General features: G+C 47.0%; 11 protein-coding genes across 11 annotated transcripts; 6 read left to right on the top strand and 5 right to left on the bottom strand.

Moving 5' to 3' along the window:
- Nucleotides 1-355, bottom strand: LY89DRAFT_314238 (uncharacterized protein; the record flags this gene model as incomplete). The annotated part of the gene is made up of 1 exon (XM_018206661.1): nucleotides 1-355. A coding segment is annotated over exon 1 (158 nt), but the record flags the coding sequence as incomplete, so codon positions are not given.
- Nucleotides 356-4,848: 4,493 nt separating this feature from the next.
- LY89DRAFT_314228 (uncharacterized protein) lies at nucleotides 4,849-7,046 on the bottom strand. The gene has a single exon (XM_018206660.1). It carries the CDS (start codon nucleotides 6,861-6,863, stop codon nucleotides 4,992-4,994), a length of 1,872 nt encoding a protein of 623 aa, XP_018077281.1. The 5' UTR covers nucleotides 6,864-7,046; the 3' UTR covers nucleotides 4,849-4,991.
- A 278-nt stretch (nucleotides 7,047-7,324) lies between these two features.
- On the top strand, nucleotides 7,325-8,018 carry LY89DRAFT_729029 (uncharacterized protein; the record flags this gene model as incomplete). Its single annotated transcript, XM_018219335.1, has 2 exons — nucleotides 7,325-7,595; nucleotides 7,642-8,018. The coding sequence occupies 2 exons, from the start codon at nucleotides 7,325-7,327 to the stop codon at nucleotides 8,016-8,018; spliced, it is 648 nt and encodes a 215-aa protein (XP_018077280.1).
- A 1,474-nt stretch (nucleotides 8,019-9,492) lies between these two features.
- LY89DRAFT_574578 (kynureninase) lies at nucleotides 9,493-10,987 on the bottom strand (the record flags this gene model as incomplete). The annotated part of the gene is made up of 3 exons (XM_018208748.1): nucleotides 9,493-9,911; nucleotides 9,957-10,763; nucleotides 10,816-10,987. The coding sequence occupies 3 exons, from the start codon at nucleotides 10,985-10,987 to the stop codon at nucleotides 9,493-9,495; spliced, it is 1,398 nt and encodes a 465-aa protein (XP_018077279.1).
- A 458-nt stretch (nucleotides 10,988-11,445) lies between these two features.
- Nucleotides 11,446-12,888, top strand: LY89DRAFT_704456 (Indoleamine 2,3-dioxygenase; the record flags this gene model as incomplete). Its single annotated transcript, XM_018217381.1, has 3 exons — nucleotides 11,446-11,736; nucleotides 11,790-12,389; nucleotides 12,438-12,888. The coding sequence occupies 3 exons, from the start codon at nucleotides 11,446-11,448 to the stop codon at nucleotides 12,786-12,788; spliced, it is 1,242 nt and encodes a 413-aa protein (XP_018077278.1). The 3' UTR covers nucleotides 12,789-12,888.
- A 221-nt stretch (nucleotides 12,889-13,109) lies between these two features.
- Nucleotides 13,110-14,941, top strand: LY89DRAFT_704455 (FAD/NAD(P)-binding domain-containing protein). The gene is made up of 3 exons (XM_018217380.1): nucleotides 13,110-13,588; nucleotides 13,634-13,887; nucleotides 13,936-14,941. Exons 1-3 carry the CDS (start codon nucleotides 13,528-13,530, stop codon nucleotides 14,887-14,889), a joined length of 1,269 nt encoding a protein of 422 aa, XP_018077277.1. The 5' UTR covers nucleotides 13,110-13,527; the 3' UTR covers nucleotides 14,890-14,941.
- Nucleotides 14,942-15,212: 271 nt separating this feature from the next.
- On the top strand, nucleotides 15,213-17,431 carry LY89DRAFT_729025 (uncharacterized protein; the record flags this gene model as incomplete). The annotated part of the gene is made up of 6 exons (XM_018219334.1): nucleotides 15,213-15,265; nucleotides 15,314-15,470; nucleotides 15,520-15,671; nucleotides 15,717-16,012; nucleotides 16,061-16,944; nucleotides 16,991-17,431. The coding sequence occupies 6 exons, from the start codon at nucleotides 15,213-15,215 to the stop codon at nucleotides 17,429-17,431; spliced, it is 1,983 nt and encodes a 660-aa protein (XP_018077276.1).
- A 735-nt stretch (nucleotides 17,432-18,166) lies between these two features.
- Nucleotides 18,167-18,730, top strand: LY89DRAFT_575639 (uncharacterized protein; the record flags this gene model as incomplete). The annotated part of the gene is made up of 1 exon (XM_018208799.1): nucleotides 18,167-18,730. One exon carries the CDS (start codon nucleotides 18,167-18,169, stop codon nucleotides 18,728-18,730), a length of 564 nt encoding a protein of 187 aa, XP_018077275.1.
- Nucleotides 18,731-18,912: 182 nt separating this feature from the next.
- Nucleotides 18,913-20,821, bottom strand: LY89DRAFT_637280 (pantothenate transporter). The gene is made up of 6 exons (XM_018211522.1): nucleotides 20,375-20,821; nucleotides 20,251-20,326; nucleotides 20,041-20,205; nucleotides 19,636-19,993; nucleotides 19,350-19,589; nucleotides 18,913-19,294 (listed from the first exon to the last, which is right to left on the bottom strand). Exons 1-6 carry the CDS (start codon nucleotides 20,667-20,669, stop codon nucleotides 18,938-18,940), a joined length of 1,491 nt encoding a protein of 496 aa, XP_018077274.1. The 5' UTR covers nucleotides 20,670-20,821; the 3' UTR covers nucleotides 18,913-18,937.
- Nucleotides 20,822-21,031: 210 nt separating this feature from the next.
- Nucleotides 21,032-22,360, top strand: LY89DRAFT_574878 (uncharacterized protein; the record flags this gene model as incomplete). The annotated part of the gene is made up of 1 exon (XM_018208771.1): nucleotides 21,032-22,360. One exon carries the CDS (start codon nucleotides 21,032-21,034, stop codon nucleotides 22,358-22,360), a length of 1,329 nt encoding a protein of 442 aa, XP_018077273.1.
- Nucleotides 22,361-23,640: 1,280 nt separating this feature from the next.
- On the bottom strand, nucleotides 23,641-25,846 carry LY89DRAFT_575086 (uncharacterized protein; the record flags this gene model as incomplete). Its single annotated transcript, XM_018208779.1, has 2 exons — nucleotides 23,641-24,108; nucleotides 24,158-25,846. The coding sequence occupies 2 exons, from the start codon at nucleotides 25,844-25,846 to the stop codon at nucleotides 23,641-23,643; spliced, it is 2,157 nt and encodes a 718-aa protein (XP_018077272.1).
- Between the last annotated feature and the right edge of the window lie 226 nt (nucleotides 25,847-26,072).

Genomic DNA, 26,072 nt, shown 5'->3' with positions numbered 1-26,072 from the left:
GTGAACTGGTCTGTGCCCTCCCCCTGATCCAGGGTCATTTCGCCTACGGATTCTGGATTTACGCCGCAAATCCGCCCATTTCTAGAGGTAGGATGAGAGAGCCATAAGCCACCAAAATCTTCTAGATCTAGATCGTCCTTTAGCCTCCACGATTCCATAGGAGTCAGGTCCTTTGCTTGGAACAATAGCTTATTATATAGTAAGGCATAGGCTTATTAATATTCAGAAACCACTAAGTCGGAGATCTGCGACATTTGTAATTCCACCCCGCGATATTCCACTGTTTGCCCGTCTAAGAACTACCGAGCTTAGTGTTTTGCAATTATAGCCTTTCTAACCTTAAACAAGTATAGTCTCTACTATAGAATATGCCCAAATAGCGTCTTAGCCAACTACTAGAAGAACTTCTTATAGATTTTGGTGAAAAAGACGGGGATTTGATCTTCGTCGTCTTGCTCCTAGAAACAAGCATAGTCAAAGAGCACAAGCTAAGCAGTCCAAGTCAGAGCTAATAAGTGGCTATTGAAATTCCCCGGCTCCTCCCACAATCCTCGGCCCTTCCCACGGACCTTCCTACTAAGCATAGCGCAGAAACTTAAGACTAGTGACTTGAATAGCACGCTGCTAATAGTCTGGCAGATCAGGGCTAAGTACAATCGCCGAATAGCATGCTTAAGAGCTAGCATAGCCTCTTCCTTATCCTCGAGAGCTAAGGCCTCTATGATCTCGCCTATGGCTTGGATTTGTGAAGCAATTGAAACTTTGTGTTTTTAAGTAGTCTAGCGAATTATATATTATAAATTATATACATTTCTAACAACCCTACAAGTCTATACTTAAGAACGGCGGCGTTTAAACACAAGACCTTTTTTGGAGTCTAATATAACGTTTAGTTCGTCTCTAAAACGTACTAGTTTCTGAGAGTACTAGCGTAAAGACTCCCTTTTTTGTATGTCTTGTAAATAGATATTAAATTTATTGCTTTTAGTTATTTGACTTTGAATTGGCAATTCACCGAGGACTTTGCGTTTGAGTAGCGCCTGATGATTAACCAAGGATTTAGTGGGCTATCTGAGGTCGGATGTCTGTGAAACCGTGGGTTGTATCTGAGCTAGCCTCTAAAAGCCAGAAAACCCTAGGTATGTATGCTACTCTCTGCTAATCTGCCGGTACTCTGCACGTGCAGAGGCAACGTGACTAGGTGCTTCTTCAATCCTTCTAGCATAGATCATACTAGCTATATTAGCCGCATGTGCAGCCTGTGTGTTATTCTAGGTTCCGGGAGCGTCTGCTCTATAGTCCTTCCGAAACTTGGCTTGCTGTAGATGCCGGCGAGAGATAGCAATCGTTGCGTGCCGCCAAAGAAGGATATTTGCATCGGTATTAAGATGTTGCTTGAACTACTATGCGAGGACGTTCGTTAGGCGACTATTTAGCCACAGCTCGCTATGAGTTCCCTTCTTAATCGCCTAGAGGAAAGTTAGTGTGCTAGGGCTTTCGTTTAGAGCAAGCATGCATAGCTACTCGCAGAATGGCTAGACGATCCAGGCGTAGTAGACTAAGAGCTTACTTATTGCCTCGGGCAGATACTAGTGGATGATTTTAGTTGACCCCGAGACGCTATAGCCCTTGTGGTAGAAGGTAACAAAGCCAACAAGGCCATTCTCTATAAAGATATTCCGCTGTGGCCTATGGACAGTATTATGTAGCTACAGGCTAAGAAGCTTAGTTCCTTGTGCAAGTTAGCCCCCCAGGATGTGGATAAGGAGGAGTAATAGCTTAAGGAAAGTGCTGGCTTGCTTTAGGTATTGCTTAGTAGCCTTACGCCGCCACACGGCCTTTGTACCCTTGATCAGGAACTCTTGCTGTAGCCAACTCTCGTCTAGCACACGATTAAACAGCCATCGATCATATCCTTAGAGGTGGTCATTCCGCGGGTCGTCCAGGAAGCACCAGCCGGGCTTGCTATTAGCCGGATCGTCCTTAAGTCGGAAAAGATTAACTAGTAGAACAACCTCGTCTCGCTCTTCGTCTGGATGTACACGTAGCAGCTCCTCTAGGAGCGACTGTGCAACGGCTGTCTAGGTCGCCAGGAACTTCTTTAAGTCGGTCATCCCTAGCTCCAGGCCCTTATAGCTAAAGTGCTCGCCGTCGTCGCTCCAGGAGATATATCCTAGAGAGGTAGTGATCTCATTAATCTGTTTTCCAAAGCTACGTAGCTTTTGTGCCTAGTTCACAGGGGAATGCGTGCTATATACCATAAAGCGCTCTTGCATAACATTTAATATATTAGCTACATGTGGAACCTCACTTCGATCTACTACAAGCACTACCCTTTGAATAACAAGGAGCTAGGCTATCTTGATAAAGGCAGAGAGGTATGGGGTATAATGTAGAGAATCACTAAATGTGATACTCTAATTGACTAATAATCTAGGATCTCTGATGCCGAGAACCGCCATAAAGACGACGACGATACTGTCGTAAATTGTGTCGAACAAAGCATAGTCTAGCAATGAGATACATAGTTGGATTGTAGTATAATCGAGACTTTGCTAAAGCTATACTACCGCTAGACTAGTGCTTCGCTGTTCCTAGGCAAGCTCGGCCGTAGCTTGCATTACTCGGTCGAGGGCTATTACCTGACTATCGGTTAGACGATATGAGAGCTCAGGGCCTTGGTTCCGCCAAACGCGCCGATAAACGAAGCTCAGCAGTTGCTTCCACACCTTTTTGTACGTAGTATAGGTGCCCTCTTAAAGCTTGTGTACTAATGAGAAGTTAGTAGTCCGGCGGGTAAGGAAGCTACTAACACGTTACTAATCAAAGATGTTAATCCGGTCGGTTTGGAGTAATTCACGGGCTTGTTCAATAAGACGGTCAAAGGATTCAAGTACGAGGACGAGGTGATCATCTGGCTAATCGGGGTCGAATAGGGGGTGAGGCGATGGTAGATTAAGGAGGCGTGCGATGCAACTCAAGTTATAACCCTAGAAGTACCGCTCCTATTACGTTAGGTCGAGCTATGGAGAGACCTTAGTCTTGTGGCGCAAGGTGATATCAGGCTTAGGTGCTTGGAGCTTCTGAGCAAGGGTCTGCTCCACTTGTTCTCGGAGGCTAAGGGGTGGTTTCTCGAGAGCTTCGACAAGCTATGCTGGTGCTGGATTAGAGCCAGGCTTGCTATTATTAACGAGAAAGTAGCGAGTATAGCTTGTTATGTAGAAAGTCTAGCAGACAACGGGGAAATAAGCAGCTATACTAAGTGGGAAGCGTGATTTGGATGGCCGGTCTGCAAAACCTTTACTTAGACTCTATTAATGGGCCTCTTTCAAGTAGTTGATCAGAATCTGCTCGCCCCGGATTACATACGGCTAATTAGTAGGGCAGAACTTATAGCAATAAGCGTTGTTATAGATCTGTAAATGTGGGATAGGCGGGGTGTTAGTCGGGATATGGAGCCGCTTTACTTCCCGAGCAGGGAGGAGAGAGTCCGGGGTAAAGAGACGGGCGTATTCCTGGACCTTGCCGAGAGGGATAGTAGCCTTGTGATAGTCGTACAAGTGGCCTGGAACGGCTCTAGACTAGATTGCATATTTGTAGCTCGTACAAATCAAGACGTTATAGGTTGGATTAAAAGAGAGAAGATCTATTATTATAAATTAAAAATTCTATGCAAATTAGACGAGAGGCGCCGTTAGGTCTAGCACGACTTATTATTAAAGGATCGATACAAAAGCAAGCAGGCAAGGAGGAGTAAGACGCGTCGACGTCCCTGTGCGCGTACACGGTGGTCCGTGTAGCCAGTTCTACCCCCCCTGCATCCCCAATTAGGTGAGGATGAAGTCGGCAGAAAGTCGTCGCGACCGCCTTCCATGTCGGGCCTAGCCCCCTTTTGGGTCGAAGTGAGATGTGGTATATACCCTCGAATGGCCCGCGCGCTTTAGCGTCGCGTCGTCATGTGCAGGCCCGCGTAGTCACGTGTAGGCTGCACTACGTAGTAGTGCAGCCAGATATCGGGTTCAACCCGTCACATCGCCTCGCTAAAAAGATTTTTTTTAATCAAAAAAAGCCGGCGTATAAAATTAAATTATATTAATAAAATCGAGCGAATAAAATCGAACGAATTAAATTGTATTAATAAAATCGAGCGAATAAAATTAAGCGGATAAAATTAAGCGAATTAAATCGAGCGAATTAAATCGAATAAATTAAATTAAACGAATTAAATCGAGGGGATTAAATCGAGCAGATTAAATCGAGCAGATTAAATCGAGCGGATTAAATTAAGCGGATTAAATTGAATGGATTAAATCGAGCGAATTGAATTAAGCGGATTAAATCGAGCGGATTGAATCGAGTGGATTAAATCGAGCGGATTAAATCGAGCGAGTTGAATCGAGCGAGTTGAATCGAGCGGATTGAATTGCTCAGATTGAATTTTTTAGATTAAACTATTTAGATTCAATTGGTCGGATTAAATTGGTCGGATTGAATTCCTTGAATTGAATTACTTAGATTAAATAGTTCAGACACACAAAGGCGAGTACCCTCGAATGGCAGCTGCTACACGTGATTTCCTTGCAACACCAGGCTCTAAAGTGGATATCGAGAGATTGTTTAGTATTGGACGCGAGATTTTAGGTACAAAGCGATTCTCTATGAAAAGATTGGCACTTGGAGGCTTGTCGATATGATGCTGAGGCATTCATTCTCGTGCAGTCTACCTGTTGAGCCAACATATGCCAGGTCTTTACATATGCCAGGTCTTTGGAATGCAGAACCATAATTGCAATCCTACAACTTAGCGGTAACAGTACTTGTCGGCACAAGATATTGGGCAGACGAACTTCCTTCTGCATATGTACCTTGCTCATCTCCGGACGCTGTCAGCCAAGCTGGGGTATCCAAACTGAGGTATTCGAAATCCGGTAGACAGGACATTCAGGAGGGAGGGCGGCTTCTGTAAGAATTATGTTTCAACTTGCATCTCCTCATTCGTACACCACCCCAGGACTTGGTCTCACAAGCTCTTGAGGATCTGCAAGTTTCAGTTCCCTTCTCGAAAGTTGTCCCCTCCCTTCTACTTCTCCATACCTCACATTCCTCATTCCCATCGTCTGAACCAATTCATGCAGTGGTGCATTCGAACCCGGTCCGCTGAGTAGTGGAGCATCGAAAGCTTTTGCCAACTCCAATGGATTGAGTGTCACACTTCGCCCAAGCTCCCACCATCCAATGAACGTCGGAAGCACAAGAGCAACACATACCACTGTGAGAACCGTACTAGCCGCCAAAAATCTGTACACGGACTGGAAGACGTTGATTGTCCGTACTTCTTGCATCGTTAGGATCTGCGGTGATGGTGGGGAAGTCGTATTTCGAAAAGGGAATCCTGCTGCATTGATCGACACTCGAAAGGCGATCTGATTGAGTGCTGACAGAATATGACTTGTTGGATCAGTCCAATTCGATGAGCAAACAGCAGGGAGTCCAAGTCCATAGAGAGTATCATTCCCAATTGGCGTTTCCAGAAATTGATTCGACAGAGTATCGGGAAGCGTCAACATATTTCCCAAAGCTCCTATCCATTGATAGGTAGCATTCGCTTGAAACAAGCTAGTTGCGGCCAGGTACAAACCTCCAAGAGTCCATCTATCATAATCAGATCCACCATCTATGCTAATGGAATTATTCCCCGCTGGTTGGAAAGACTGAATGGTTGCATCCGTAGTTATATTCCCTAACTCCAAGGTCGAATTCTTCAGAGTGATGGGATACCTCAGCGTAGCAGATTGAAGCTTGCAAGATCTCTGAATCAGAGTACCGCCGCAGTTGCTTGAATGTGCATCAGTTGTGTATGACACCATCATGAGGATATACGACGCATTTGTCTCCGACATTTGAGGTACCAGAGTGAAGTTGACATTGAAGGGAGACTGTGCAAGAAAAGCACTGTCCAAGATGTCGTTGCTGGCGTTCGTTTTCGGCGACTGTAGGTAGGCGATAGGTCCACTGATCGTGGTACATTCAGCAGCCAATCCACCAGCGTCAACAAAACCGGTGCAAGTATCTGAACATCCAGCAAAACCAGTAGTGATCGAAGCCTGGGTATTGTAATCGTTGAATGCAGAAATCATAGGTTGCGTCATAACCTGTTGATATGACCCTCGACCATACTGAGCTCCAGTATACCCATAAGGAATCTCAGGAGCAATCGTGGCAGTAACATTCGTCAAGCGTGAGAACTGGGCGGGGACGATTGTTGAAGCTCTTTGGATCAACGGCTGGTCGATGACGATGAAGGTTGCTGCGAGAGATGCCAGAGAGACAAGGTTGAAATTTCGACCTGCTCCCAAAGCTCCCCAGAATCCATCTCCTGATTCCCACCTAGTATGAAGATCTCGCAAAGTCCCTCCTTGAATCGCCCTGTACCACCAGGCAATCTTGTTGCCCTCGTGAAAAGCGAACCGCAACAGCATATTTGTGCCTGTGGTCATCAGGGCAATGTAAACGGTAGGTGAAAGCGTCCAGTCAGTAACTGGCATCCCATCTGATCTGACAAGTACAGCAACGGTCCCAGCGATGCAGATCAAAGCACCGATCACTGCCAGCATTCCAGGTATTGGAACATGCGTCCACAGACCTGGCAGCCACTGGAACCCTTTTTCATCTGGAAACCCTTGCCACGAATCTGGAACTGGATTGACTTGCTCATAATGCGTCTTTCCCAGGCTTGGGACTGGTTTCCTGGTGACCAAACGTTCTTGCTCGAATTTGGGAGGAGGTTGCTGAATGCTCGAATACTGGGATGGTGAAGGAGTGAATTCTGGCGAGATTTCTCCTCCTGCGGGTGGTCGATCCATCGTGAAGAGATGCAAATACTTCTTGGGGACCAGAAAAGGGTCTCAGGTTTCCCCAATGCTCAATGATCGGGACAAAACTTGGTGGCGGAGAGAGGATGATAATCAATCCCGTGGCACAAGGATCATCATCCCAAGCTAACATTTCTTGATGCTAATTTCAGCCTCGAGCCAGCCGTATTTGGGGGCTGAGTTTGCATAAGGCGAGAGATCTAATTGCTGACAGGCCCGCAAAGTCTGTGCTGAGGGCATCTCATTGGTCTCGCACAGAATTAAAGCCAAGATCTGGTGGCGCTAGGATCCCATCTTCCCGAAATCTAGGTTTCATCTGGAATAGTTTAATTGAACCACTGCAGGGAAGTTGCAGTAGTTGCACTTGAGCTGATGGAAATGCAAGATATTTCATCCCGCTGACTCCAGATCGCTCCTCTGATGCATTTCTCTCCTTTGGTGGAACTTTCATCATGGCTCTTTGCGCTCTGCTCTTCTTGACAGTTTATCTTGTCACCTTCGGTCGCTGTCAAAGCTCGATGGAATTTAGTTTCCCTCCAAATGCCACCCAGGCTTACGACGACACGACAATTGCCAATATCTCTGTGCACTTCAACGACAATATGATCTTGGAATACCAACTGCCTGACAGCGATGGCCAACTAGCAGTGACGCAGTATTGCTATGCCAGCATCAAAGACATGGAGAACGATAACGGCGCCACATTCGATAAAACCGAGACCTGTAAGCTGAACCCTTTTCCTCAGCTTTCACTTTCTAACGCTTGTAGACAATAACACAGGAACGCTTCATTGGAACATTGGAAACGGCAACGGCGGCAACTATACCGGGATCAACCTTTGCAGACTCTTCATAGCGAATTACACCATCGTAAACTGCCAATGGGGCCCATGGGGTATTGTGAACTGGAATCAAACCGATGACACTCTGTTGTACTCGCAACTCTTCAACATATCTGCAGCGAAGAATGGGACCAAGCCTGCGGTTATATCGAACAACAAAACACCCACTTCGAAACAGGTCACTGCCACAGCGGGGACAGTGACTTGCCCTCCTTCTGGAATACCCGCGAGCCCGATATATACTCCAGTTCCCACAGTTGAGCAGATTCCTCCTATGGCGGGCAACTTGACATTCCCTTCCTGAAGAATGCTTGCACATTGCAATACTAGAATGCAGAGAGCCGAAGCAGGAAGTTTGAGACCCTTTGAGAAAATACAACTAGGAATATCATTTGACAACGAGCCGTGCCGCGACGATGGCGAAAGGCGATGTGGATTCGGCGGGGTATAAGCACCAGGTCTTGTTCTCGGAAAGGGGTGACACAGACACGAAGAAGCGTTCTCAACGATAGAGACTGAAGCTCGCATCCATGGGAAGGTTGTGGAGACGATGCACTACACGCGACTTCGCAGATGTGGTTCTTGCGATATCAATCTAGTCAGATGTCAACTTTCATGGTCCAGCGCAACATCTTCGCCAACTATCTTCACACTGTCGCAACCAGCCTGCCAAGCTTTTTGTGGTGACCCAAAGTTCAAGTGAACGTCAATCTTGTTATGTGAGGAAATTCTCGATTGGGGTGGTGAGCTGGGTCATTGAATTTCTTCCCTGCTTGTTGGATTTCGGAATGCCGTCTTGGGTTGGTTCGACCGCTTGTAACGTACTGTGATCGTGATTCTTGCCAGCCTGGGGAGATTCATTTCACTGGCTCGCGGAAGGCAGGTAGCGGCGACATCACCATCACCCCTTCCTTGAGTGTACCAATCTCAGTGATCACTCTTCATTCTTCCGCTTGTGAATTTTCAGCAGTTAGCTCAGCAGTTGATTGATGAAGAAGGTTTTGCGAATTGGGCGTCTCCGCGTTTATGTTAGTTCCGCAATTCCGCATTCGGACGACCTTCGCCGCAATGCCAATGTGCGGTATTATTCTCTTCATTGGTCGTTCAATGCGATGTCACAAGCGTGCCGCTTCAAAAGAATCCGACCTATCCAGTACGGATACTGCTCATTTGATTATGTAGGGAGCTGGAGTTGTTCTGCGCTCTCGAGAAATTTATTTGAAAGTCAATCTCTCGATGCGAATCGAGTCAGATCTGAATTGTTTGTTCCACTTGCTCATTATTTCGCCTTTATAGATACGACTGAGCTTTTTCTTGCTCCAAAAGTCTGCGTCATCTTACAAGTTAAGGTGACTTTCGGTACCAAAGATCGAGAAACCTTCCTCAAATTATTTAAGTCAAATATTTCAAAGTGTGCTACGATGCAGTTATAGTCGAGCTAGAATGTGTCTATTTCTTCGCCTGAGAGGACACTCCGCAAGCTGGAACTTTTCGAAGGACTGAAGGTTGGACAAAAGACGTAATGTGGCATTTGGCTGTAGGTATAGGATGTACAGTCTTATGATTGAACGCCCAACATCAAATTGGGGACAATTCAAGAAGCCGTACTACGGCCCGTACCTCAGGACGACAGAGCCCCTCTTCACCAGTTCACGCAAGTCATTGTCCTGAACTATATCAAAATGGACCTCTCGGAACTGGGGAAAATTTTATTGGCAAGTGGAGACACCAATATTACATTCCTCGAAATCTATACATCTACATCCTTCCTCATTCTCTTATGCACACTTTTCCAACGCAGCATTGAAGATCTGGACAAACTTCCAAACCTCCTCATATGTGTTATAAAGAGGCACAGGAGCCACTCTGATCACATCCGGCCTTCTCTTATCTGCCACAATCCCTGCATCTTCCAACATTTCAAATAGAGTATCGATTCTACCCGGCCTCAGAAGGACACTTAGTTGAGTTCCTCTAGCATCAGGATTCGAAGGAGTAATGATTCGGAAGGCTCGATCTGAAGGGCTGGTCGTCAAGAGCAGGTGTTCAAGATACGCTGTCAGTTTAACAGACTTCTTCCTGATATCGGCCATCGATGTTTGATTCAGGACAGAGAGGGCTCCGCACAAGGAAGCTAAATCAATTGCTGATGGGTTTGAGACTTGATATCCACTTGCTCCAGGACTTGGTCGGAAGTCTGCGGATCTTAGTATTACCCACCACTCCTCATGTGAGAACTTACTATTGTCCATGTTCATTCTCCCCACTTGATCGCCGCCGTACCATCCAGATAATCGGTGTCGAAATATTGGCTCATCACCATCATACTCAACCTTCCCGTGTCTCTCGTGCACATAGAACCCAGCAATCGCTCCAGGTCCAGCGTTCATGTACTTGTACGTGCACCAAACAGCAAAGTCCACATTCCAATCATGCAACTCGAGAGGAACATTACCAGCAGCATGGGCAAGATCCCATCCCACAAGCAGGCCTCTCGATTGAGCATATGCTGTGATCGTTTTCATGTCGAAGAATTGTCCTGTGTAATATTGAATTCCAGGAAGGAGAACCAAAGCGGTTGTGGATGAGTGCTCGTCGATGATTGACAGGATTTTCTCGGTTGAGATTTCATATTCTCCCTCGTCTGGACCAATCATCACCATTGCTTCTTTCGGGTCAAAACCATGACCTCGAATCTGAGACTCAATTGTGAAGTGATCGCTTGGGAAAGATTTCCAGTCCATGATGATCTTCTTCTTCTCTGCAGTTGGAGTGTAGAAACTTGCCATCAGCAGATGTAAGTTTGTAGTGAGACTGCCCATTGTCCCTACTTCGAAAGGTGAAGCACCCACGATTGGAGCTGCTTGCTTTGATGCATGTTCAGCCAAAAGTTGCCATTGGATCATGGGTGAGTCTTCGAGTTGTCTGAAGTGACCGTGAACACCAATCGTGGCCCACGTGTCTAAATGAGTTTGGACATATTCTGCAGTTGCACGAGGCTGGAGACCTAGAGAATTCCCGCAGAAATAAATGCATGGCTCAGAATGATCTGGTTATCATTAGACATGTCATATGATGTGCGGGGAAGATAAGTTTCAAACCTGGCTTGCTCAGCTTCTTCGCTTTGATGTTTGCCTTCGATGGAATTACGAATTTCTCTCTGAATAGTCGCATATGGTCCTTTGCATCGAGTGACTGCGCATACTCCAGTGAGTTTGCATCGGCAGGAAATGATAGCTTCGTGCATTGCGTTTCTACAGCGATTGATCCCATTTTGAGGTTATTCAGATCGATGACGATGGGGTGGATGTTGGAGACTTGAGATGAGAGAAGATGGCCTGTTCAACTCAGTTTTGCCATTTCACTTTGTACCCCTCATACATTCTTCTCGACGGCGCGGGCCAGCGCCCATATCCTCGCCGCGTTGCATCGGGACAAAGATTTTGGTTGATTGTTCTTACGTACATCCGCCTTCTTCCCGCATCCGCATCCGCGTCATGAGACCCTTCGGTTCTCTTTGATCCACAAATGATTGCATCAATGACTCCAGCAAGGAAGAGATTACTGACTTGGATGTCGGTACTTTAGTGACCGGCTTAGTACCTTCCATTCACTTGCTAAGAAATGAGCTGATTTCTGGATTTTCGTGTGTATAAAAACCCTTTTTAGATTGTCCTCTTCTGTTATGACACCACGAATCTCAAGGCTTTTCCTCCTTTATCTTCTGCACAATGTTAGGTCCTCTCAATATTAATCTAGCCGACTTCAATGTTTCATGTGAAAATGGTTTTCTGCCGGATGAAACCCCCCTGGAGCGGTTGCAAGAAACGTATCAGGAATGGGAGGCCATAATTGAGAAGTTGCCATTACTATTGCAGACAAAATCTCTCCGAGCCTCAATAGACCGTATGCAAATATTATCAACCGATCACCTCAAATCAGAACCAGAATGGCAGAGGGCCTATTTGATTCTCTCTTTCTTCACTCATGGCTACATTTGGGAAGCTGGCGGCCCATCTCAAGTGAGTGTTTCTGTACGGTACACTCCATCCTTCGGAGCTGACAATTTGAATAGCGATTACCGCCACAAATCACAATACCCTTTCTCAAAATATCACACCACTTCGATCTCCCAACAACAGCTACTTATTCTGCCTTGAATTTATGGAATTTTGCTGCCATCTCACCTGATGCCGATATCAGGAAGATCGAGAACCTCAGATCATTGAGCACTTTCACAGGTGGTGAAGACGAAGAATGGTTCTACTTGATTTCAGTAACCATCGAGGCTCACGGTGCTCGCGTCATTCCGACCATGATGAAAGCTATCGATGCTGTCAGAGCGAATGAGTCTAGTGTGGTTACTGATGCTTTGATCCAATTCTCACATTGCGTCCAAGAGATCGGAGAAATATTGAAGCGCATGACAAAGAAGTGTAGACCCCAAGTTTTCTACAATGAGATCAGACCTTTCCTCGCAGGAAGCAAGAACATGGAGGTAGCTGGCCTACCAAATGGTGTGTTTTACGATGAGGGAGAAGGAAAGGGACAATGGCGAAAGTATAGTGGCGGTAGCAACGCACAGAGTTCTCTAATTCAATTCTTCGATGTCATTCTTGGAGTCCAACACTCTCCAACAAAAGGCTCTATAGGGCTAAAGAACGGGTTCCTTCGGGTTTGTATTTGCTTGTTCCTAGAGTGAGACGAAGCTGATTGAATAAAGGAAATGCGCAAATACATGCCAGGCAAACATCGAGAGTTTTTGCAACACATTGAGTCGGTTTCCAACATCAGAAGTTACGCCGAGACCACATCCGATAACCAGGTCACCGAAGCATACAACCGAGCTGTCGAAGAGCTGAAGAAATTCCGAGATGTTCACATTGGCATTGTCACCCGATACATCATCAATCCGGCAAGACAACATTCTCCCGCAGCGAATGCGGGGCTGAACCTCGCTGTAGCATCAGCAAACCCGTCTTCAACAAAGGAGTTGCACGGTACTGGTGGGACACAGCTTCTTCCTTTCTTGAAGCAAAGTAGAGACGAGACTAGAGATACAAGGATACCTTGATGTAGAGATAGTTTTTTTGCATAAGGCCAGATAGGGCAAGCGTTGGTGGCAATTTTTGGCGTAGCTTAGACGGGCCACATTGCTTTGGGTCCTATGGGAGACATGGAAATCAACCATGAGCTTAGCAATATCCAGCCAAAATGATAGATTGCCTTTCAAACCATTACGTTCCGGTCTGAAGCAGCCACTGCACGTCTTTAGCGACGACGCCCGAAACTTCCCCTGAATTTAGCGACAATGAGCCAGAAACGTGATTGGGGGGCTTCGTCACACCTCTTAGAGATTATAGCTATGAGAGTATTCTTCCACTCATTATCAAAAGTCAAAATTTCTTGTCCAGGGTTTCGGCGGTTTGCGCGGAGGATTCAAAATTTCTGATTGAAGCTCACCCGCGAGATGGATAGCGAGCCGGCAGTGGTCCGGAAGCACGGATGCGGAACACGGAATGGAATTCGATTCTCCACGAGGTTCACGACACCTCTCTTGACTTCTCGTCACCAGCCCACCACAACCCTCACTGGAGCCATATTGGACACGGATACGGTCTGCGTGCAATCCAGTGCCCGCAACTATCCTATCTCTGACATCAGATTACCGGCCCAGCTTCAATGCAAGTGCTTTTCAAGATGGCTGCAAAGGTAGGTTCGTGTCTGTTCAGATCGATCTACATCATCAGCCGTCTTCCTCATTGTCCAGCAAAGTGAAGTGCATATCTCCTATCTCTATCTAAATCTAAACCATGGGTTCTGTCGAAAGTAACTGGCGCGAGTTGGACATCGCTGTCGTGGGTGGTGGAATTGGTATGTTTCCCATCTCTGCTTCGGATTCCAAGCTAACTCCTGCAGGTGGTTTGGCAGCAGCAACCTCCCTTCGACAAGCAGGACACCGAGTCACTATCTACGAACGAGCGGATTTTGCAGGCGAAGTCGGAGCATCAATCAGCTGCGCAGCGAATGGAACAAGATGGCTAGAAGAATGGGGCGTGAATATCCCTATCGGCAAACCCGTGGTTCTGCAGAAACTCATCTCGAGGGATTGGAAGACTGGTGAGCCGACGAATGTATACGACTTGGCAGACTACAAGGAGAAATGGGGCTACGTATGTTTGGGTCGTTGAGTTTCTGCCGCTGGTACTGATGCTGGGCAGGTCTACAACATGTTCCACCGAGTGAACATGCACGAAATGCTGATGGATTCTGCTATTGGAACGAGTCATTTTGGACTTCCGGCTATCCTCAAATGCAACCACAAGTGCGTCGAGATCGATCACGCAACAGGGACAATTACATTCGAGAATGGTGTCCAAGCAAAACACGATCTCATCATAGGATCAGATGGCAGTGGATCTACAGTCCGCAAAACAATCGGCATCATCCCAGATCGAAAACAAAGCACGTCGCATTGCCTTCATTGCATCATCACGACAGAGGACGTCAAGCGGTTGGGACTTACCGACTATACTGAAAATTCCGCCATCGAGTACTGGGGTGGCCAGGATGTCTACAAGATTGTCTACTCTCCCTGCCGAGGAGGCGAAATCAATTCGTTTTACTGCTTCTTCCCTACCGAGCTAAGCAAGAACCCGGGAGAAGGCTGGAATCACTCTATCGGCGTGGAGGAGTTCATGGAGCCCTTTGGTACCCTCGATCCAAAGCTACTTGCCATATTCCGGAATTCGTACGACATCAAACCTTGGAGACTATTTGTTCACCAACCGTATGATCACTGGCAGAAGGGCTTGACATGCATCATGGGAGATGCTGCTCATCCTATGATGCCAGATCAGAGCCAAGGTGCATGTATGGCCATTGAAGATGCTGCTGCTATCGGCATAATCTATAGTCGGAGACATGACTTTACTGGATCACCAGAGAAGATCAGTGCGGGCTTGAAGATATACGAGCAGGTGAGGAAACCAAGGGCTACGAGGGTTCAAGAGGCCAGCCTGAGAGCAAGAGAGAACATTACAGAAAGGATAGGGTTCTCAAGTAACACGAGCAACCCTTTGTACAAGGTGACGGATGAGAAGAACAAGTTGACCATTGAAGAGATGAATAGTTATGATATGTATGCAGATGTGGAGAAGAAGGTCACTGGATGAGCACTCTGAAGTTGACGTCCTTGGATAGCACAATACCAATTTACAATGTTCCATCTCTAATCAATCATGTTCCCTTTCATGAATTCTCCTGTTGAAATCCTCGCATGAAATGATAATTAGTCACCAGGTAAATCGCTCCATTGAAGAAGCCTGGAAATCCCTTATCTTCAGGGCAGAACATCGGCAGCGGGTGTTGCTGCGGGGCATTCCAGTGGAATTTAATCAGCCCGATCGTAACCTTCCGACCTCAAAACTCTCATTACAAGCAAGAACAATTTCAGCCACAAGACTTCTTTTGATAATGGAGGAGGTGAGAATACATGATGTCTTCCGAACGTCCGGCGAAGAGAGTGAGACAGGCTTGTGAGCCATGCAGGTAAGCTGGTGACGGCACAACCATAGGTTCTGCTAATTGAGATGACAGGCGCAAAAAGTCACGATGCCCAGGAGAACAACCAATCTGTTCTCATTGTTCGCGACTAGGCCAGACGTGCTTCTATGCCGATGAAAGGCAACAGAGCGAGCGTCGTAGCACACCGCCTACTCGCACGCATCTCCCACCATCATCAGAGGGGAGATTGGTGTGTCTGAACTCCCCCTCATGCATGGTTGATGTTGATGAAGTTCCAGGAAGATCGACTAAAGCTGGTCGAGTCGCAGCTTGCAGAAGTCCTTGCACACCAAGGACATCCGCGCAGGAGTGTTTCCCAGCTGCCACAATCTCCAATTATTTCCTCCAGCCAATTTTATGCCAGACAGGAAACCCCCCAACACGCTGACAGGTGAGCGCTACATTCGCTATTCTGAAGTTTTCTAACATTTGGAAGTGCTCTACCCTCATGGAACATTATCCTCGCAGCTGCAAAGACATATCTCCAATTCTGTGACTGTCAGCCACTACCACTTTTTCACCGTGCCACCTTCCTGCAAACACTGCAGCAGCGTGACCCAGAAGTCTTGTGCTCCATATTGGCGCTGGCTCTTCGATTCGAAGAACATGGAACTGTTTCTGGTGGGTATGAGGAGGCAGCTCGGAACAGAATTTCGAAGAGAGTCTTCGAAGGCAGAGTCGAACTTTCCACAATTCAGGCTCTCTGTCTCTTGACCCTTGTAGACTTTTCAGGTAACACACTTTGCTTGATAACTGCTCCTCTCCACTGACAAAATTCAGATGGCAACACCAGGCGGGCAAGCTTCAATTGCAGCTTGGCTATGAGTCTAGCTCACAATGCAGGCTTGACTTCAGAACCTCACCCAGATCTCTACGATCGCGAAAGGGAAGAACGACGACGATGTTTCTGGAGCCTCTTCCTCCTGAAGAGGCTTCACGGGGCTGACTTCATGATACTCGACTTTTCAGCTGAAGACAACTTCCCTTGGTATCCCGAAACAACAGGCGATTCTTTCAATTCAAGTCTGCGCTCAAACCCCGAGGCAATCGAGCATCCAGACAAAGGTATCGTCGCATATGCCATCCAATTGAGTGAAGTGTGGTTCAAAATCACTAGATACGCTCGTCGTCGTGGAAAGCCAAACGCTCAACCTCCTTGGGCTTCTCAGTCTGATTATGCCACGATTCTAGCCCATCAGATGGACTTCGAAACGAGGATGCCCTACATTCACCGCTTTGAACCTGCCAAGTTCTCCCAAAAGACAGTGGAGCAGCTGAACTCCAATCGTGATTACTGGGGACCGTGGCTTTTCGTCCAATTCCTTTATCACACCAACTTATGCCTCCTAAATCACCCCCTCTTGCTGTCACTCAGACTTCGAAACTTCAAGTGTGTCATACCAGAAATCTTTCTTCAGCACACAGCCGATCTCATATCATCACATGCCTCTTGGATCATCAACTTCATTGACATGTTGGAAGCCAAGCCTTTCAAGGTCACAGATCCTTTTCTGGGGCACTGTGTGGCGATCGTCTCTACTATCTACCTACAAGAGAGCTTTGTTGAAGATGCTGGTACGAGAGAAGAGAAGCAAGCTTGTTTTGAGAAATGCTTGAAGTTCATTAGAGGCTTTGGGCCGCAATGGCCACATCTAGACAGGATAGTAAGTGATTTCAAGTAACATAGGGCGCAACCTAACAACCCAGCAGGCAATGAAACTTCAGAAGCTTGCAGAAACCGTCTCATCTACATATGTTGCTAGTGAAGAGCACATTCGACAGAACAGAAAGCTGTTGATTGACCTTGGGCAATTCTTCGAAGTACTGGAGTATTCAGCATCCAGTGAGATGCCGGGAATCGCGGGACAACTATTCGGCCCATCCCTACAGACCAGTCTCTTAACTTCAAGAACCGAAATGGCGCAGACCTCCGTCCTTCCGACACCAACGAGAGTTGAAAGACAAGAATTTGGGAACTCAACTCCAGCACCAAGCGCTCAACAAACCCCGATGGACACAAACTTTGTGAGATTGCCGCAAGATAACCTCTTAGCTTACTCGGATGATGAGCTCGCAGTCCTAGCTGAAAACTTCTTCCATCAAAGGCAAGATCTCGACGGCAATGTTAATTGGTGGAATTCTCAATTCTGAAAGATATCTGCTGCTCTACTTCTCTAGCACGGCAAAGTCCGTGTATTGATGTCCATCAGTATTCCAATGAACATATGAACGGCTCAGGTTGTCAAACGTTCTCGCAGTATCTGCGCTCCTCAAATGGTTTGCCGAGGCATCGACAGACTCTGTTTCAAATGTCCGTCGGTCGAGGCTGAAACAACGAATACTTCCTCTGAACGTTTGGACGACGTTTGAAGCGACAGTTTGCGATTGGCTGAAGTCAAGTTCAGAGTCTATCAAGCTCGTGCTTAGAATTCGCGCATGAGCACTCTTTATGGCTAGTCTATCACCATCCGAAGTGTTTGGAAACAACTCACATCTCAAGTGTTGTGTAACTCTACAGCCGAATCATGCACAGACACTGCTGCATGATGTTCAAGTGATCTTCACCCAATGCTTGTTGCAAATCTGATCTTGGCAGTCGAAGCTTCCGTCTTGAATTCACCCTCCACACTGTGCTTCTTCAGTTGAAACATAATATCTGATCTACACGCCGTGTCAGGGATGTCGATACCGTCGTGATGGGCGAAGTTGCGAACGGTTATGTCGTTGTCCGAAATTTCAATATCCGTCATCCGTTCTGGTGAGATTTCGTCTCTAGTATAAATATCCCCGATGATCCAAACTGTCCAGCATATCTTCAAGTCACTCATTCACTGAACACTCATTTCAAATCCAACCAACATTTACCTTTACCACCTTTTAATCACAATGCGCTCTCAACTTCTTACTTTCGCTTTCGCCACCCTCAGTGCTGGGCACGGCATTGTCACCAACCCAACATCTCGGTCAGCGGGGAATGCAATGAAAGCCGTCTGCGGCCAACAAGTTACCAACAACCTACAGTCAAACGAATACGGAGACATCCAGCAACTATCCCAGATTGGCTCATCACAACCAGATTTCAATGCCACTACCTGCGAAGTGAGCTTGTGCAAAGGCCTCCAGTTCGACGATAACTCTGCGAACGTCCAGACATTCACACCAGGACAAGTCGTGCCTATCACGGTAGACATTCAAGCCAAGCATACGGGGACTTGTAACGTATCTGTTGTTGACACCGCTACGAATACGATGATTCGCAACGAGTTGATATATTTTCCCGTGTACGCAAGCACCTCGACCGAATTGCCCAAGAACAATACACAGTTCGACATCACGATGCCTGATGTGTCTTCGCAATGTGGAACCGCTGGAGCTTGTGTTGTTCAATGGTGGTGGGATTCTAGAGAGTCGGATCAGACATATATGAGCTGCGTAGACTTTACGATGTGAGCTGGCGTGGACGGAGACGTTGAGGGATGGCGTATATACTTTTTTGGGCACTTGCTCGCTTTCTTTCCGATCTGTATGTGCATCTAGCTTTTGTGGAGGGATGTAATTCCGAGAATTATCATGGGGTTCAAAATATATATAATTCTAATGCTTGACGGCTTTATGCTACTTGTTCAAGCCTTAGTTTACCACAATGTCTCGCTAACTTCAACAATTATACCTAAAAGAAAGATCCTCCCCATCAGTCACATCAGCTCCTTTCTCGAAGATTGCAGTATTTCCTCCCTCGGCTTCCAATTTATCCCTTCTCTTATTCTCTGAGTGACAGATATACCAGTAATAAGGCATCACCATCAAAAGTATTCCCCAAGCAACAAGGTCAGTAATCAAACCTTGCTTATACCTCGGTTTTTGATTAGACAACCAAAGCTGAGGAGCGCCAATACAACCTGCACAATACCCAATGAAGTACATGGTATTCACCACAGCTCTCTTGGTATTCCCTTTCACATTTGAAGCGCTCAAGCTCAAGGTGATGGAGAAGATATCAGAAATGACCGATGCCTGGAAGAGATATTGTGATTAGAGCGCTTTCTTCTAGACGAGTGGGAGTTCTTACCAGCCAAGAGGCGACGATCATGCCCCACCCAGAGCTTAGTGAAAGTTTCAGCAGGAGGATGTTCCCGATCAATGGAACAATGACAAGGATCATGACGATGAGGGACCGGTTCCTCGGGAAAAGGTGGCAACCGAGGACGCCGATCCAGATGAAGAATATTTGGACAGCACCAGAAGGTGCTGTGTATAACATGGTGTGGAATTTATCGTATCCGATGTTGCTGATGACCAAAGAAGCAAACTATAAAAGTCAACTTGATGTCATTGTGAGGGAAGGGCTTCCATACCGTCAAGACAAGCGAAGGCATCGTCACCAAAACTCCAAAACCAAAGGTGATCCACGACTTGATATCAGTCAGAGCCTCAAGTAATTGAGGCATGGAGAAGTTCGTCTTATCTCCACCCTCGTGGTCCCGGGCGAGGCGCATAGCAGCGACTTCCCTCTCTCTTGCTGTAAAGAACCACGCTGTGTCTGGACCACTTGGCATGACAAAAAAGAAGACGACGCCCATCGCAGATGTCAAAGCACCGCAGATTAAGAAGAGAATCCTCCAGGGAGCAAGTGGGAAGCTAGAGTTCTTGCCGATTCCGTACATCAAGAGCGCTCCAACAATTTGTGCAAGTCCGTTCATTGTAATCCATGCCCTACATTCACTCAATATAAAGTCCTCAATATGGTTCTCTTAACTCACCCAATCCGCATGGGATGCTCGCTCTTGCGATACCAAATGCTGGAAATTGTCACGAATGCCGGGGAAACAGCTCCTTCACAGAAACCGAGCAAGAAGCGGACAGTAGCAAAGCCAGCATAGTTGGATGGTGCAGCCAAGCACATACAAACAATGCCCCAAATCACGCTGAACAATCAGTTCGATGCTTCATGGAGATGGAGTTGCACATACATTGTGAATCCAACAAACTTTGCCAATGGCAATCTGCTCATCAAATAGATGAAAGGGTATTCCGAGACAAGTTGCCCTAGACATTTATCAGCAGAAGCTCTGACTTTGAAATCAAAGTACTTGCCAATGTAGAATATTGAAGAACACCAAGAATACTCCGTTCCTTTCAACTTCAAGTCCGTAATCAGGCCAAAGACTGATGCATAACTCAGGCTTTGCTTGTCAAGATACTGCAGGAAGAAGACACAGCAAAGGAGAGGCAAAATAACTAGATCAGTCTTCAACTTCACGCGTCTTTCTTCCTCGGCTGTGAACGGCAGAGCACCAACTTCAACATCGAGAACTTCTCCCAGAGATCCATCTTTCTCGGTAGGGAACTGATTGCTAGCAGCTATGCCTTTAATCTCAATCTCCGGCATAGTGATCTTTCAGTACCAAGGTCGCAAAAGAAAAGCAATCGTGAAGAAGACGAGCAAGGACTCGAAATTTGACAGACGAACGCCTCCCACCTTTGAGGTTCCTTCGGAAGGAGCCGATTATCCCAGCTTATCGTAATTATACACATGGTCCAAGGTTGAAGTCGCTGTATGGGAAAGTGCGGTGTTGTGAAGAGGGGTTGTTTTTAGTTGGCCTATCTCAATGCAGATCCTGATTGGGCCGTGGCGCAATGATCAACACTTACCTCATTCAGACTTACTTCTCGTTGAATCACCCCACCACTGCTCCTTGAAAGTCGTGCAACTAACGCTTTTCGATTTGGAATTCCAATCTCCATACCAAGATGACTTCGGAACGCCTCATCAAGCCCTGGAAATACGGACCTCAAAATACCTACGTCTTCAAAAATGCTCGATTGATAGATACAGCAACCGGGGATATTCTCTCAAACCGGACTGTCAAAATATCACACGGCATCATCCAATCCGTTACTCTGACTGAAAATGAGTACTACCTTATCGAGTCTTCCAACGAAACAACTATCGATCTGAAAGGAAAATACCTCTGCCCAGGACTCTTCGACAACCATGTCCATCTCTGGGCTGTGCCTGGAGAAGCTACTCTGGGAGGAATGTATCAAATAGACAATGAAGTGTCCATGAGCCGTCAACCATTTGTAGTTCAGCAAATGCTAAGGAGAGGATTCACCAGCGTTCGAGACTGCGGCGGGGCATCTTTGGCTCTGAAGCAAGCTATCGAAGAAGGAGCGATTCAAGGACCAAGACTGTTCATCGCTGGACATGCTTTATCGCAAACCGGCGGACATGGAGATTCACGTGGTCCTCACAACCACTCAGAATGTTGTGGTCCAATTGCTTTGGGCTTGGTGTGTGATGGAGTACCTGCTTGCATCAAAGCTGCACGTGAGGAGTTGAGAACTGGTGCGGATTTCATCAAGATCATGTCTGGTGGCGGAGTTGCAAGTCCGACTGATAAGTTGGAGAATGTGCAGTTTACAGGAGAGGAAGTCAGGGCTATCACTGAGGTGGCCAGAAATGCAAATACCTATGTGACAGCACATGCTTACACACCCAGGTCGATACGGCATGCTGTCGACAATGGTGTCACTGGAATCGAGCATGGGAATTTCATTGACGAAGAGACAGCGAAGTATATGGCCGAACGAGATGTCTTTTTGACTCCCACACTTATCACTTACTCGGTGATGGCTTCACCAGACTTCCCTGGGTTCCTACCAACCGAGTCTGAAGCCAAGAATGCTCAAGTACTAAAGTTTGGCTTGAAATCACTTCAAATTGCTTCAGATGCAGGAGTAACGTTGTGCTTTGGAACTGATCTCCTCGGCCCTTTGGGAATTGCTCAGACGCAAGAATTCGTTCTGCGTGCCCAAGTTCTCAACCCAAAGGCTATACTTCAAAGCGCAACCATCAATCCAGCACGAAGGGCGGGTTTGAGTGATTTCTTGGGCCAGGTCAAGGAAGGCTTCGCAGCTGATTTGTTGATTTTGAACGAGAACCCTTTGCATGATATCTCGATCTTGGACAAGCCGGAGAAGCATCTTCTGGCGGTAATCAAGGACGGGAGGGTATTTCACAGTCGGTGGTCGAAGCTCCCACAAGATGCGTTGCCCGAAGAGCCAAAGATTGAGTAGTAATGCTGTGGCGACGAAAGGGAATTGGGCTTTGGTTCCTAAAAATATAGCGCTTTGCCATTATCATCAAAGTCTTCCTCGGTGTTGAAGACTTCAACGAAGCAAATTGGCCAAAAGTAAAACAGAGATTTGGTTTCTTTTCGTCTCTGGCTTGAGGACACGCAACGAATAGCTCAAAAATGCAAATGGCTGTAGTATGGCACTTGCTCACCTTAAATGGCAGAAGGGAAGCTATGTGACGTAAGGAAACACTACAGTGACCTCTATTCTAGACATTGTGAAAGGCTTTGACCCTTTTCTCAATCAACTATCCTAAAATCCAAATATTCACTTGTTGCGCTGAAGCAACATTCCACTGGCCCACTGGAATCAAAACTGAGTGGCCTGCTGTGGTGCACCCTTTGCTCGTCTTCGATGTCGGACTCAGTGCTAAAGCTTTGCAACTAAGACAGTGATCAACTCAACCTCAGACTTCAAGAATGCAAGAGACTTCCTCTATCCTGAGATCTGAGAAGCCACAGACTAACGACAAGTACCTCCCGAGGGTTAATACAAGTACCTTGCTTCAATTTAAGCTGCAGGTTTTGTGTCTTTCCGGCCAGCGTCTCTCTGACCTTTACCCCAACTCGTTTGTACCTCCACGTGAACTGCTCCCGGGAAACAAGCACCACAATATCGTCCCTGGCTATTCAAAGCCGGAGGGTTGATGAATATGGATGTGGTATGTTCTCTCGCTGGCCTTTGAATGGCTTTGGCGTGTAGTCGACGATAGATTCGAAGATGACAAGGATGGAGGCACCGTTTGTTGCCGAATTTGGCGTGCCATGTGGAAATTGGGAAGTTGTGTATTGCTAGAGATAAGTACGTGGCTGTCTCGTCTTTCTGCTGCATAGAGAGCTCGAACTTCAAATTGATATTCTCACTCTAAAGTGATAATAGCTACTTGCAGAGCCAAATGCGAGGGTGTAACAGCAAAATGGCACACATCGCACATCGCACATCGCATGAAAACACGCAAATGAACAGAAATGGAATAGACACTCATCTCACTTGAAGATGCAAATAAATCTACGCTGTAGAAAGTTGAGTAGATGGAGACAAAACAATGACAAATATACATATACATATACATTATGTAGAAGCCACCGACTCTATTTACTTCCCTCAATCATTCCATCGTTGATACGCCAAACATTACACGAACCCCATCTACGTCCAATGCAAGAATCCTTCAATTAGGATTGACTGGCGCCAAATAGTATGCATTATCAACAGCCAGTTCATTGTTTACCTGCTGCTCTCACAGAAGTAATCCATGATTCCTCCTCCATATTATCCAACCCTTTTCGAACAATGTCATAGACAGCTTTCGGTGACTCTGCACCAAATAGCTTGCCTTCCATGTTTGTTAACCATGCCACACCAGCGCGGACAACTACTGCATCGCCCTCGAAAACCATCACGTCCCATAATCGGGAAGCATTATCCAGGCTCAAGCAACCGGTCATTAGAGAGGTGAAGATGTCGCGGAGATAGATTTCGGGATTGAGGTTCATGGATGCTAGGTGCTTGTGTAGCTGAGGAGAACGAGCCTGGAGGGTTGAGAGAAGAAGTGAGTAGGCACGCGATGTCGCGCCAGAATCGGAGGTGTGGAAGGAAAGAGGAAGAGGTCGATTGAGGATGTTCGAAAGAGCGCAGAAAGAAGCAGAAGGACTTGGCAGATTGAGGAGTAGAAGAGCTGCTATGGTCTACAAGCTAATCAGCAACTGCTCATAGTGATCATGGGAACAAACTTACACTTGTGCCAGGCACATATCCAACGTCGCTTCTGTACATAGCGTATGCCTTCAACACATCCACCAAGCTCCTATGTAGAGGTCCATCTGGCTGGAATATTCTCAACTCAGGATATGTTGTTTCAGCATCCTTCGCAATCCTGTCCAACGATGCCTTCTTCTTCTGCTCTTCACCACTGAGCTGCGAGCCGCTGGCTATCGTCCTCTCCAAGGCCTGCGCCCTTCTCAAAGCCGCAGTATATGAAGAATCCGACAAGCCAAGCTCGTTGCCAATGGCTTTCGCCCAAACAGCACCACGGCTTCGAGGAGCAATTCCTCTCCACCATAATTCTCTTGTGCGCTTCTGACGTGTGGCTTCATCCCAGTTAGGCAAAACATGTTCTTCCCAAATCCGCAGCAAGGAATTGGCAGTATCATCTCTGCAAGTAGTCTTCGCTCGCCTGTCAGCTTCCCTCTTCTTCTCTGCCTCGATAGCAGATGCCATCATCTTCTGATATTCTTTCAGGTGTTTTTTCTCCTCGGCAGGGTTCTTGGGTGGCAACCATGACGGCCGTGTACGAGATAGAACCGCTTCCTTCTCTTTCGAGATTGGCAAAGGATCAATCATTATGTCAGTTCTTCGCAGTGGCGGCAACTCTGCAATTGCAGATCTGACTCTCTGTTTCTCAACCGTTGCTGGTCGATTGGACTTGCTGAAACTCCTTCGTAGCCGTGGATCTACCACTTTCTGTTCTTCATCTTCTGCATGTGCCTCCAATGCCTCAGTCAAAGCTTTGGCTTCAGGACTCAATTCCGACAAGGCATCAGTCCAGCTCTTGGCTCTGCCTTTGGGGAAGTTGTCATGATTGATTGGGAATTGCCCCATGCTCGCATTACGATTCATCCCAGCTCTTGGTGAACGCAATTCTCCCTGCTCAGCAGGTCTAGGTGATGTACCATTCCCGACACTTCGAACCTTTTCCTTTGGGGGGCGTTCAGGACTCGTTGACGCAGATGGAGGCATGCTCTTCGTTCGTTCTTGAGGCGGACGTGGAGAAATGGGGACGTTCTCGAGAAAACATTCGTCCGGAACATCGTCGCCGTCCTCTTCATCACACTCCTTTTCAAGTTCCAAAGCCGTCTTGCGTTCCCTATTAGCTTGCCAGCTTCCCCTCCTTGTTTTTAACGCAGAATTGTAGCTCGGACTTCGCGGTATGTTCGGACTCGTACTTCGATTACGTTTGGCAATTGGCAGTGACTGGGCGTTGGTCGTAAACCTCCTGGGCGCCGTTCCATTATGTATAGGCAATAAACCCAACCCATCAGTCGTCGCACTCCTCACTTGTCCACGCAGACTTGGGAACGCTGGCCGAGTCTTCCCAGAAGTCAATTCCCTCTGGTTTCGGTTCCCGTGAGTAGTGGACATCGGAATACGCTTCCTCTGTTTGGCAGCAGATCGGAGATCAGCATTATACGTCGCGTCGTAAGGGTTGCTGCTGGTCTTGACTTCAAAGTCCCCAATCTCTGCCTCTGCCCTGGACTCGTCATCCAACCCTATATCTTCGAAATTTCCGACATCCGAAAGGATGGAATTGTCGTCTGACAGGTAGGAGGAGTGGAACGAGGAGGATTTGGAGGACTTGGAGCCGGTCAGGTCGGGAGGAGAGCCAGGCATGGGCGAATTGGGACTCGCATGGCCGGAGAAGGTCATCGCATCTTCGTAGAGAGAAGATGGGGAAGTGAGGGTCCTCCGTAAGGTAGCTATCGTGGCGGTGATAAAGAAGGAGGAGGAGGAGGAGGAGGAGGAATTGTTTCGAGAGAGGGATCAGACCGGGCCCCTGAATGATGATTGTTGATGGGGGATGGGATGGCGGTCGCAAGAGCCGCGCGGGTGTCGTGGAGTTGAGACGAACGAAAGTATTTTAAGAATAGAAATT

Source organism: Mollisia scopiformis (genome assembly GCF_001500285.1).
Source record: "Mollisia scopiformis unplaced genomic scaffold LY89scaffold_3, whole genome shotgun sequence".
Lineage (NCBI taxonomy): Eukaryota > Fungi > Ascomycota > Leotiomycetes > Helotiales > Mollisiaceae > Mollisia > Mollisia scopiformis.
The sequence above is the reverse complement of the archived record's forward strand: the minus strand, read 5'-3'. Positions and strand labels throughout refer to the sequence as shown.